The 12935-nt window shown below is 39.7% G+C and overlaps 1 protein-coding gene across 1 annotated transcript; it reads left to right on the forward strand.

Annotated features, from left to right (window-relative positions):
* The first annotated feature begins 5878 nt into the window (after nucleotides 1-5878).
* LOC134528913 (uncharacterized) lies at nucleotides 5879-6373 on the forward strand. The gene has a single exon (XM_063362580.1). It carries the CDS (start codon nucleotides 5879-5881, stop codon nucleotides 6371-6373), a length of 495 nt encoding a protein of 164 aa, XP_063218650.1.
* Nucleotides 6374-12935: the final 6562 nt, after the last annotated feature.

Consider the following 12935-nt stretch of genomic DNA (forward strand, 5'->3'; position numbering starts at 1 on the left):
TTTGAAGTTGGAGCTGAACACTTGATTTATTGCAATGATAAAGCAAATATTTAAATTGGAAAACTAATCGTCTGTATAATGTTTAATTCGAACAAAGTTCTACAACTCCCGCTAAAGTTTTAGTGAAATAATTGGGTGATATAACAACACGTCACAAAAATTAGCGGAAATAATTTAATGTTATTTTTTCATGATGAACCTGCAGCCAAATATTGGCGGTCAAATTCAGAATTTTTGTATAAGTGCTCATAACCATACACACAGGGGAAAATTATCTTTTTTAAGCAACTCCTGACCAATTATGTACAACTATTTTGACAAGTTCCGATTTACAGTCAATTTACGCATCACTTGCAAAATCTATGACTCGGTCTCAATTTAGTATTACTCCATGCCGTTACAGTTTCACAAAAGGTCTGCGTTGTTCAGTTTGCACAACAGTATATGGGGTCACTTTCAAATTCGTACGACGTTTTGGACAAATAGGAATGACACCTGCTCAGAAAAATGGCCTTATAAAACTAATATGTTGGAGTATATCAGAAGTCAGTGATTTTAAAGTGACTAAAGCTCTCAAACACGTCAAATGTTTTAGTGGATTTTCATTATCTTCGTGTAGCGACATATCCCCTCGACTGTAAACTATCAGTGTGTTATGCATTGCTTTCCATCACGCGTATGAACTCGCTGAGCCCAGGATTTATATCGCTGATTCATAGTGTAGAAAAATAGACTCGAAGCACATATAAATTTTCTTCACGTTGATGATAAAACTGCCGTGCTTTTGATACGCTTTTGATGACCCAGAGTCGTTTGTAAACAAGGTGTGGCCCGCCCAAGGATGTAACATTATCGAACGAATAGCACCCCAAAAAGGCCTTATCACGCGTAAGCGATTTGAGTCTAGCCTGGAGTGAAATGAATTTGCGAAATAATCGCAGCTAAACTTATAAATCACTAAACAACGTACGAAAGACCGAATTTGTTACCTACCGGAGGTTTACGATTGGCACGAACTTCATATGCAGGCTACTTGCAGAACATAAACTCAAGCAATTGGTACGGTTGGGTAAGGAGTTTTTAACTACCCAGTTTCAGCTTAGTATCCGACACGAATATCTGTGTACTTGTGGGACCTGACTAAGGATTAGATACTGACTGAAATGGATGCGAAGGACTAAATTCTGTACTACCAATACACAAATTTATTTCTTATTTTACAACATTTATTGCAAATTCCTGGTATATTTATTAATTTTAACTTCCTATTCACGGAGTGAGGAGGCACAGTGGGATCGTATTCTGGAGAGACCGGGTTGTAATTCTATCCGCCATCTTGATTTATATTTTTACGTGATCCCGAAATGAGTCCAGGAAATGCTGGGATGGTTTATTACCACAGGCCATGACCGAGTAGTGAGGCATATGGGTGTAATTTACACACACACACACACACACATATATATATATATAATGTTTAGTTTAATGTTAATATGAAGCAGTTTGTAGGCAAAGGGAAACGTATTGGTCCCACACTAAAACATGTGTACTCTAATATTTAAGCTGCTGTATAGCAAGTTTTCGAAAAAATACTAACTAATATGGTTTATTCCCTTTTTGGAGGCCTTTTTAGGCTTGTTTTAACATAAATCTCACATATTCACTTATATCCATCTGTTTCTAACCGCCTCAATTTTGAAACTGAGTTTTAATGTCTCTAATGAACTCGCTATTGTCGAGACGTTAAGTCAAAAATACATAAATACTTCAACTGCTAACGAATCTACATATTTTGTATATATATATATATATATATATATATATATATATATAAATATGCACAGCCCGTGAGTATGGCCGTGCTGTGATCCCTGCGAAGGCACTTGAATAATTCCAGCCAATGTCCCTCAGTTACTATACGCATGATCGCAGTAGTAACTAAATGGCTAGCATTCACCTGTATGGCATGTTGATAATCAGAATGGCGAACATAAATCTTAAAACAATATAACTGGGTATTCTATCTGAAATATTTAGATACTCTATGGTGATCTTTTAAAATATTCCTTTTGACATTGTGTGTTATTGTGTGGTTAAGAAACTCTTTTAGTAAAAACAGTTTTTTAAAACAAATCTTTCGTTTGTTAGAGTTAATTATTGTAAGGCGTCATGGACATTCCTTGCCAAGAAAGAGGTTGAGTTCTGAAAAATCCTCCCCACTCCATTCATTTAAGTTTTCAGCTGGATACACCCTTGCTTTTACCATGGAGTTAGGAAATGTCAGGAGACGGCATGCTGTGACGTAGTTGAAGTCAATTTTTTACCTTGCCATCGCCATACTGTCACGCCCAAAACATAGAGGAAATAGTGCTTGACCACGTCTGATAATGGTTAGTAAGCATGTATTGGAATCTCCATCGTTAAACACAGCCACTTCCATAAAATATAGTCATTTACAACTGTTTCTACAATGGAACACTACACTCCTGCCAATGCTTTAGTAGTCCAACCTATTTGACCAGGCTATTCAGGACACGTTTGCTTCAAAACCAAATGGCCATATATAGAGACCCGGAAATTTTGCGAATTCGTCTGGCCTCAGGGTAGCATTCAAAGTCATAGGTGTGCTAAACCGATGTTTACTTATCCATTGGTTGATTTCTTAGTGAGAACATTTTTATACTTGTTAATTGGCACTAGCTGATTCGCTTACTTCTCTCCTAGCTGGGCATCGTTGGCTCACGGTCGTGGAGGGGCGTGTCCAGATAACTGCGGTCCAATCATGAACACAGTGCGAGAGTGTGAAGGTTTGCATTCTAACTTGCGACTAAATGAATGCGCGAAATTTCCGTATCTCTAGCCATATATGTACCTGAAATAAACTCAACCAATCACGAAACACGGACGATGCTACAGTGTTCCACTCTCAGCTAGTTTCGAAATCTTTTCGCGCAAAAATACATGCCCCTACTGATGAAGCAAGCGCAGTTCTGTTATCGCCGACAACCAGCGCAGCGGTGAGTCACCAGCGACCTCGACGCTCGTCAGCAACCACGACAGGTTGCGCTGGTCCTTCTAGCCGCCGCGGGGAGCGCTGGTGTGCAGGCCACGTGCGAGGCGGCGCGCGCCAATGGCCGGAAGCGCGATGACGCAGCGGGCGCGTTGATACCATAGCGCGCAAAAACGCCCTTCAAATGTTTTTGTAATGTCGCGCTGACAAAGGGCCGCGAGATCGATTACTCGTCAGTAAAATTAGAAATAATTATAAAGCATACATCGCTGCTAATGAAAATAGTCTACAATCACAAAAATGATAAATTGAAAAAAAAAATTAATAACGTGCACCCATAGCGCGTGTAAATTCACTAAATAACATCAGTAAAAATAAACTGGCAGTTGCAGTAAAATTTCACACGAATTGTATATGTAAATTTGTAAACCACGTAGAAAATAATACAACTTTGGTTTATTTCACAATTCATAGCAAAATTGTAGTTTTAACAATTAGTTGTTTTTTTAAAGCACACAGAAAAAAATATTGTTTGGTGTTAAAGTACACTAGCAGTATATTAGCCTCAGATATTACATACATTTATGTTCGGACTTTGTGACTTATGTCCTTGTTGTGTGAAGTGTTACTTGTGCCCCTTTTGCGTGTTGTACAAACAGTTCGGCAAGATGGCGGGCCGCATACAGTCGGGTCGTTTGTTTTGTATTTGGCTATCGTTTCGTTGTCATATTTGTATTCACTAAATCAGACTTTTAATATATTTATGGTCCTCCGGAAGAAATTCGTTGAAATAAAGAACATTTGGTCCATACGGGCCGGATATTTACCAGTAATCGTGCGTGTATTTGTGTCGTGTCTCGTGACGCTCATCTATTGTGATAGCGTTTTTTTTGATCTCATATTGTCGCAGTGTTGGTGAATACTTTATTTGTCAAACTTTCATTCCCTTTATTTCTGTTTTGTGCATCAAACGGCAAAATGAATGACAAGACAGAAGTGTTAAAGATTCGTCTCGAGCGTGGGGAAAACAGGTTATGTCGTGCCGATGCACTTGCCGATAAAGTGATGAGTGACGATACGCAACGTGAGTTGTTTATCGCAACGTGTCGTGATCTGTCACAATTGCGTACTTGTTTTGAAGACGATCACTTGTCTTTGGAGATGTTGCTCAAAGATGACCCGGATTTCAACAAAAAACAGCACAGTGATCGCCTAAATGCTTTCGACGACACGTATTATCGTGTTCAGGCAATATACATTGCCACATACAACAAGAATAAATTGCATGATGGCACGAAAGCACCAACTTCGCACAACCCATCTCAAGTAACTCTTCCAGCTATAAAACTACCACATTTCTCAGGAAATCCAACAGAGTGGCTTAATTTTTCTAACCTCTTTACCACATTGGTGGTAAACAATGCTCACTTGAACGATATTGAAAGGTTATCATACCTTAAAACATCACTGTCACCAGAACCACTCTCTCTTCTCCAATCCCTGCCATTGATCAATGAGAACTTCAAAGTAGCTTGGAATTTGATTGAACAGAGATACAAAAATCTCAGGCTTATTGTGTCACACCACATTGATGCAATTATGCAGGCATCTACAGTGTCTCTTGCTCATCCTGCTTCATTAAGTGTCTTGGTGTCAGTGTTAAATGAACATATGGCTGCATTGCATACTATGAAACTAGCAGTAGATTCTTGGGACCCACTCTTGCTACATTTTTTGGAAAGGAAGCTAGATAACCATTTACGTCAACAATGGGAACTACATATTTCTGTGAGTGACACAGAAATGCCTACATTTGCTCAGTTTTTAGCCTTCCTTGAAAGTCATCGCCGGGCTTCGGAGGCAATGTCTGGATCCTCCAGTAAGTCAGGGTATCGATTAAGGCAGGCAAACTATAGCACTGTAATTCAGTCTCGCTCACAACACACTTCACTGTTTGTTGGAAACACATTTGATTCTGCTGTAAAGTGCAGTGTATGTGACAGTGACCACCTACTTTACAAATGTCCACAGTTTGTACAATGCAAGCCAGAAGACCGCTACCAGATTGTCAAGAGACTTAACCTTTGTTTAAACTGCCTGGGAGCATCTCATCAAATGAAACAGTGTTGGTCAAAAACCAGCTGTCACTCATGCAAGAGTAGACATCACTCGCTTTTGCACTTCACTGAAGCCAACACGCATACACTTTTGAAAGAAGAAGCAACTTCATTTCAGCATTCTCCACCTGAATCTGCAGCAACAAAACCTACACCAGCTGTTGCATTGGCTACAGCTCAGAGACCTGGTCAATCAGAACCCAGAAACGTGTTATTATCCACTGCCTTGGTGGATGTACAAGACAGTGTCGGTGGTTACCAGAATTTTCGAGCAGTCTTAGACTCAGCCAGTCAGTCGAGTTTCATAACTGAACATTGTGCCCAGCTTTTGGGGTTGACTCGTCAGAAGGCGTTCTTACCAATTTATGGACTATCACAAGCTCCCTTACACACAGCAAAGGGATTAGTTAAATGCTGCATTAAACCAGTTGGAAAAACAAACCCACAACTGCCACTTGCTGCATATTTTGTACCGAAAATAACTGCAGATTTGCCCACATTTCCTGTACATTCTGACATGTGGGATCATGTACTTCATTTGAATTTGGCTGACCCGACATTTGATACTTCAAGTTCTATTGATATTTTGATTGGAGCAGATTTGTTTCCATATATACTCACGGGGCACAAGCTAGTAAAAAATGTGGATTCACCGGTCGCACTGGATACAGTTTTTGGTTGGATTCTTATGGGTAAAGTGCCCAGTCCCATTGTACCAACCAACCATAGTGTCACTCTCTTCGTATCGACTATGTGCCCTCCGCCATCTCTGGAAACTGTGGTTGAAAGGTTTTGGGAAATAGAGGACTTCCCCACTTGTGCACATCTATCGCCAGAAGATGAAGCCTGTGAGGCTTTCTTTAAAACCACTCACCATCGAGAACCTTCTGGGCGTTACGTGGTTTCCCTTCCATTCCATTCACCTAAACCAATACTTGGAGACTCAAGAGCACACGCTGTTCGCTGTCTAGAGGCCTTGGAGCGCCGTCTAGTCAAGCAACCTGGACTGCGTACTGAGTACCAGGCCTTCATGGAGGACTACTTGCAGAGTGGTCACATGGAGGTCATTGCCAACCCATTGCATGATGTTGAGTCAGCCTATTATCTTCCTCATCATGGAGTTATCAAGGCAGAAAGCACCACCACCAAGCTGCGCGTTGTCTTCAATGCTTCTGTTAAGACCCAGCGAGACGTGAGTCTAAATGACATGCTGATGACCGGACCCAAATTACAGACAGATGTTTGAGAAATTCTGCTTCGGGTTCGTGTACACAAAGTTGTATTCACTGCAGACATCAAACAAATGTATCGGCAAATAATGGTGGACAAGGAGCATCAAGACTACCAGCGAATTGTGTGGCGTTGTTCTCCAACCGATCCTATAGTGGACTATCGTTTGCAGACTGTTACTTACGGAGTTTCATCTGCCCCTTATCTAGCAATTCGCACCTTGCATCAGCTGGCCCAAGATGAGCAATGTAACTTCCCTCAAGCAGCTCATGTTTTGAAGTATGATTTCTATGTGGATGATGTCACAGGGGCCAATAGTGTTGAAGAAGCCATTGCTCTTCAAAAGGAACTTATTGCTTTGTTGGCAGCTGGTGGCTTCCATCTCAGGAAGTTTGCCAGCACTCATAGTGAAGTGCTTGAATGGCTGTCCTCAGACCAGCTACAATCCCCAGCATCTATGTCTTTTGACAAAGAACAGCCAGCTGTGGTGAAAGTTCTTGGTGTATAGTGGAACCCTAGCTCAGACTGTTTTTCTTATCAGATGACTCCATTAAACAGCTCAAGCACCAAGAGGGCAATTCTTTCAAATATCGCCAGGATCTTTGATCCCCTTGGATGGCTGATGCCCATCCTCTTGTATGCCAAGTCTCTTGTACAGCTGTTGTGGCTCACTGGAGCAGGATGGGATGAACAGCTTCCTCCAGAGGTCTTATGTAAGTGGTGTGATTTTAAGTCTGAACTGTCTTTGTTGTCACAACTTCGACTGCCTCGGTGTGTATCAGGCTCAGTAAAAGCTGTTCATGAACTGCATGGGTTTTGCGACAGTTCAGAGGTTGGCTATGCGTGTGTCATCTATCTCAGATCAATGTTTTCAGATGGTGGAATCAAGGTCTCACTATTGATGGCAAAATCAAGAGTAGCACCGGGTGAAAAGGATCTCTTTGCCTCGCCTTGAGTTGTGTGCAGCTGTGATGTTAGCCAAGCTAATCAGTTTCGTGACCAATGTATACAAGGGGGTGCTGGACATCATGCAAGTGTATGCATGGTCAGACTCAACAGTTGTTCTTCATTGGATTGCATCATCACCCCACCGATGGAAAACATTTGTGGCAAATCGTGTCAGCATCATACAGGACTTAACTGAAAAGGAATTCTGGAGACATGTTCGCACTGAAAACAACCCAGCAGATTGTGCATCCCGTGGCTTGTTGCCCTCACAACTTATTGATCATCCTCTGTGGTGGTCTGGAGCCCCATGGCTTAGACAGCCTCACAGCCAGTGGCCAAACGATACCCTGGGTAGTGTGGTAATTGATGATGCCATTGCATGTGAAGAAAAACTTACAGCAATAATTTGTGTGACAGAGGTATCCCTAGAATTTGTTGCCAGATTCTCTTCCTTCAGCAAGCTGCAGCGTGTTGTTGCTTACTGCCTTCGGTTTGCAGACAACTGTCGTCAACCTAAGGAATGGCGTTCTCTGGGACCGTTGACAACTACGGAACTGCAAAGGGGCTTGGAAGTTTGCAACAGACATGCCCAACAATGCTTTGCAGCTGATAAGGTTAACTTGGACAAGGGGCAGTGCAGTTCTCATCAAATTCGGCGCTTGTGCCCCTTCGTGGATAATGTGGGTATCATCCGTGTAGGAGGGAGGTTAAGCCAGGCATCCCTTCCCTATTCTGTTCAACACCCTATATTGTTGCCCAAAGATCACCCATTCACGTTAATGGTAATCAATCATTTTCATTGTTTACATTTGCACCCTGGTCCTCGAACTTTGCAAGCCATCCTGAGCCAACGATACTGGATTCTTTGTGCACGCTCTGTCATCAAAAGGGTTTTACGTGGGTGTATTAAGTGCTTCCGCACTAAACCCTCTCCGTTCACTCCAACCATGGGAGAACTTCCATCTCCTAGAGTCAAACAAGTGACTGCTTTTCACCATACTGGTGTGGACTATGGTGGGCCCTTTCAGGTTACCACGACTCGCACTCGTGGTTGCAAGTCCACAAAAGCATACTTATGCTTGTTTGTTTGTCTTGCCACCAAAGCCCTACATTTAGAATTGGTTTCTGATCTCTCAACCAGTTTGTTCTTGGCAGCATTTTCTCGCTTCATCTCTCGAAGGGGAAGGCCAGCCCACATTTACAGTGATTGTGGAACTAATTTTGTTGGAGCTCATAGAGAACTGAAAGAACTCTACCAGTTGGTAAGACAGACAACCCATAACACTGAAGTGAGCAATAAGCTGAGTCAGGAAGGAATTGCATGGCATTTCAACCCCCCAGCAGCACCGCACTTTGGCGGGTTATGGGAGGCTGGCATGAAGTCTGTTAAAAGCCACTTAACTAAAGTCATTGGCTTACAGATTCTTTCTTATGAAGAGCTCTCGACCATCCTGATTCGCATCGAAGGGGTCTTAAACTCTCGTCCTCTTTGTGAGATCAGCTCAGACCTGTCAGAACTTGATGTCCTAACACCTGCTCATTTTTTGATTCTACAGCCCATAACATCATTACCCGAACCTGACATCACCCACCTCAACATTAACCGATTAAATCGCTGGCAGCTGGTCCAACGTATAATTCAAGATTTCTGGAAACGCTGGAGAAAGGAATATTTGTACTCACTCCAGCAGAGAAGCAAATGGACACAGCCAGGTGGTCAGCCCAAGATTGGAGATTTGGTCGTGATCAAAGATGAGCACACTCCTCCACTCAAATGGGGTCTCGCTCGAATTGAAGCTCTTCACCCAGGACCAGACCGAATTGCCCGGGTGGCTACTATCCGGACTGCTACAAGTGTCTTGCAACGTCCGCTGATTAAGCTGTGCCCTTTGCCAGTGGACAATGGTTATGATCTAGGACAGAATTCAACAAGATCATGTAATCTGTAACAAATTGCTTTTTTTTCCTTGCTGTATATACTTTTGTGTTTGTTACCTGGAGCTAACAACGGGGGCGGAATGTTCGGACTTTGTGACTATGTCCTTGTTGTGTGAAGTGTTACTTGTGCCCCTTTTGCGTGTCGTACAAACAGTTCGGCAAGATGGCGGGCCGCATACAGTCGGGTCGTTTGTTTTGTATTTGGCTATCGTTTCGTTGTCATATTTGTATTCACTAAATCAGACTTTTAATATATTTATGGTCCTCCGGAAGAAATTCGTTGAAATAAAGAACAATTTATGTAAAATTACGCAAATTGGATTTTTACATGAATAGCTCATTCTCGCCCAGAGTTCTTTGGAGTCTAGCGCAAATAACAGATTGCCCCATTCATTATTTATTTTAATGTTTTACATTTTTAAACCACGTTTAGAGACATAATGTATGTACGTATTTAATTTCATATCTATTACTCGAACTCAAGTAATGAGCGGTAAATAAACCCATCGGGATAGTTTATTTTATCTTTCATACAGACTGTGTATAGTACACCTAAAATCACCCTGGAATGTACAGAGTGTAATCAGAAAATTTGGATACTTTTTTAGAGTTCGTTGATGTAATATTAAAACAGTCTGTTGCCGACACAAAACACTTGCAAATACAGGTTTTTCAACATAATTGTTTAATTAAAACCGTATTTCACGTCTCCGTGATTTCTCTGGTGTACTCCAGGTAAATTTTGGGATGGTTCCATAGTGCATGTCATTGCCGATTCCTTCTTCAGAATCCTCAATGGTTATGGTGTGTTTCCGTTTTTGTCTAACTTAACTTAAATAAATATAACTCACAATTTAGTGTTCTAGAAGTACAGTAATCAAATATACATGATGTCCATTAAAGAATGTCCCAGTTTCAATGGTACATTATAACAGTTTAATTTAGACTATTTACAACAAATCATACATCAAATCGAAGGTAGACTAATCTGGTTTTTCTTACAAATGTTCAATATGTACACATTTACTTATAAGGTACATATCCAACTCAAAGTCCAATTCTTCCCACAATTTTGTTAACATGTCCAGAGTAATGGAAGCAATAGCCTGTTCCCATTCTGTGTCTCAACTTGGAAAATAATTAGGTAGTGGCGGAACGTAGACACGACCTTTTATAAAACCACAAAGGAAAAAAATTGCATAGCGTTATGTCAGGTATCCCTTTATAAACACAACCGGTCGTCAAGAATTAACTATACCATCGGCGGATGTTTTTGTCACATGGGGAATCACAATTAAACTTTAAACGAAAAGCACGTTAAACTGAATTTACAGAAATTTATAGAAAACCCAGAACACAAAATGCTTTGTGTTCAGGAGTCACCATTTTGCGTAGGTGGCGCTGCAAGCGAGAAAACAATAAAGCATTACTCGTGCATGCGCTTATCTAAAATTCTTTGAGTAACTCTTTAATTGTGACTTTGACGAAAACTCTGAAAGGCTTAGAGTTGATACTATTAAAATTTATAACGGGGACATTCTTTTATGAACTTGATGTATTTTAAACAATAAATATTTTGTATCAACGTATGTTACTACTTATACTTTTACTCAGTTCGTTGTAAGAGAAATGTTTATTAAAAAACATGTATACAAAACCGAACAAAACTATAAAATGTTTAAAAAATACTTAACGTTCAACTGACAATTTATTTTTTCGAGGGCATTAGCCAAAGATCAGCAGATGAAAAAGGCTGGTGAAAACCCAGCACCATCGAAATATCTGAACCTCTACTTGCAATACATAGTGTGTGCGTATACACAGTGCGTTTATGTCTAACTCTAAGCGCTTGCGCTAGGCTCGTCATCTGCATCTCATCGAACATTTGATAGTCACTGCGCTGCGATTGAGCGGCTTCTCAACTAGTGGAGTGAGGCTTGGATGCGCGCGAAATTCAAATTTGTGCGATAGAGTTCTCGCCTGTACACCTATGCAAGGTTGCCATTTCCGGATACGTGTTCCTTAGGAAAAATTGCTTGTTTTGGCATTCCCTGCCACCCATTAAATTTATTCCCAACAATTTCCAAATGTTATAAATGTGTCTTATATATATTTATATATATATATACATATATATATATATATAATTTTTGGGTTTGTTATAAACAGGCTTTATTCCACAACTACTGCCCCAGAAAGTGGCTAAGTGTAGTTTGTAATTATTTCAGGTCGGGATTGATGATATGCTGCGTATTTGACTGTTCTCCAGATGCCAGTTCAACACGCAGGAACGCTTGAAGAAGAAATTGTGCGTGCGGGCGACCGTTTTGCTTGAGCATGGATCATTCGAGTGAGTGCTATGTTTTTGTAGCGTGTTGTACAGGAAACTGGTAGTTTTTTCAAACACAGCGGAAAATAAAGTTCAATTCTATCATCTGTGGAATGCTGAGGAAACTGGTAATGCCACTTTTTTTTCATCAGTACGTACCACTGAAAAAATAAGAAAACATGGCGGCGATTGATATTGTCCTTGAACAAAGAGAATGTGTTAGCGTTTCTTCACGAAAAATGATATTTTTTTTTTCATTAGGCATCACTTTCCAGGTGCTTCAAGTTTTTTTTTAACCTTGTTTAATTTGATAAATCTCACACAAAAATAGCACTTACAAATAATATTAGGTCATCAAAACACCCTAGAAAATGCAGCATAGCCATTCCATAACTGTACTACTTCGATCTAGGAAATACTTAACAGAATATAGATGGTAAAAATATAGATTGCACAAATGCTGGACTTAAACTATGCCAATCCGTTATAAAAATAAAATCTGTTTAATAAACACAACGCAAAAAAAATTCATAGGACGTCGCAACATACCCCAGCATAACACCCAAGCTATGCTTCAACCAAACTAAAACAAAAAAATGTTATTCCAATAAAATATAATAACAAAACCAAATACAAAATTTATCCAGGAAGATTCAAAATATAAAACATTAGTAAATTATGTATGCATACTCCTTAGTAAGCTTTGTGCGTCTAAAGACATTTTCTATAATGTAGCCAAGTTCAAAATAACTTAGTAAGTGCTTCTTCAAAAATAGAAAACATCAGTACAAAAATATTACTTTAATAAACACAATCAGCAATGCATAACAATAAAAAACATATATTTTAAATTTCACACCATAAATTCAAATAAACCAAATAAAAAATTATAAAATCATACATACGGTTTTTAGGTTTCAAATGACAAATATGACACGTTGCTGAAAGAACAAAATAATCTTTTCTCCAAAACCAAACAAAAAGAGCATACACAGTAAATAAATATAAAATATGTAATACAATTTAGAGGAATATGTAATTGCAACCAGACACTAACATACGCATTATCAGTGCACCCAAGCAAACGGTGTGCTAAAACAAAATGCATAAACGTTATCCTCCTTTTCTAAAAATGAAAATACAATTTATCAAAAAATACAAAACCAAATATAGAGGTCCTAAAAATGTAAAACCAAGCAATAAGTTTTCAACCTTTCCAAATGAAAATAAAAACTATACAGCATGTTTGTAACAAGGAAATCATAGACCCATATTACTCACAAAGTAAATTAAAAATATATATATATATATATATTTGAATGTAGTTTAGCAATGCCAAAAAACAAATACTGCGCCCTTACCA

This window comes from Bacillus rossius, chromosome 2 (genome assembly GCF_032445375.1).
Source record: "Bacillus rossius redtenbacheri isolate Brsri chromosome 2, Brsri_v3, whole genome shotgun sequence".
NCBI lineage: Eukaryota > Metazoa > Arthropoda > Insecta > Phasmatodea > Bacillidae > Bacillus > Bacillus rossius.

Excerpts from the sequence above, each read along its gene's own strand:
- LOC134528913 (XM_063362580.1), top strand. The coding sequence starts at position 5,879 with ATGTGCCCTCCGCCATCTCTGGAAACTGTGGTTGAAAGGTTTTGGGAA.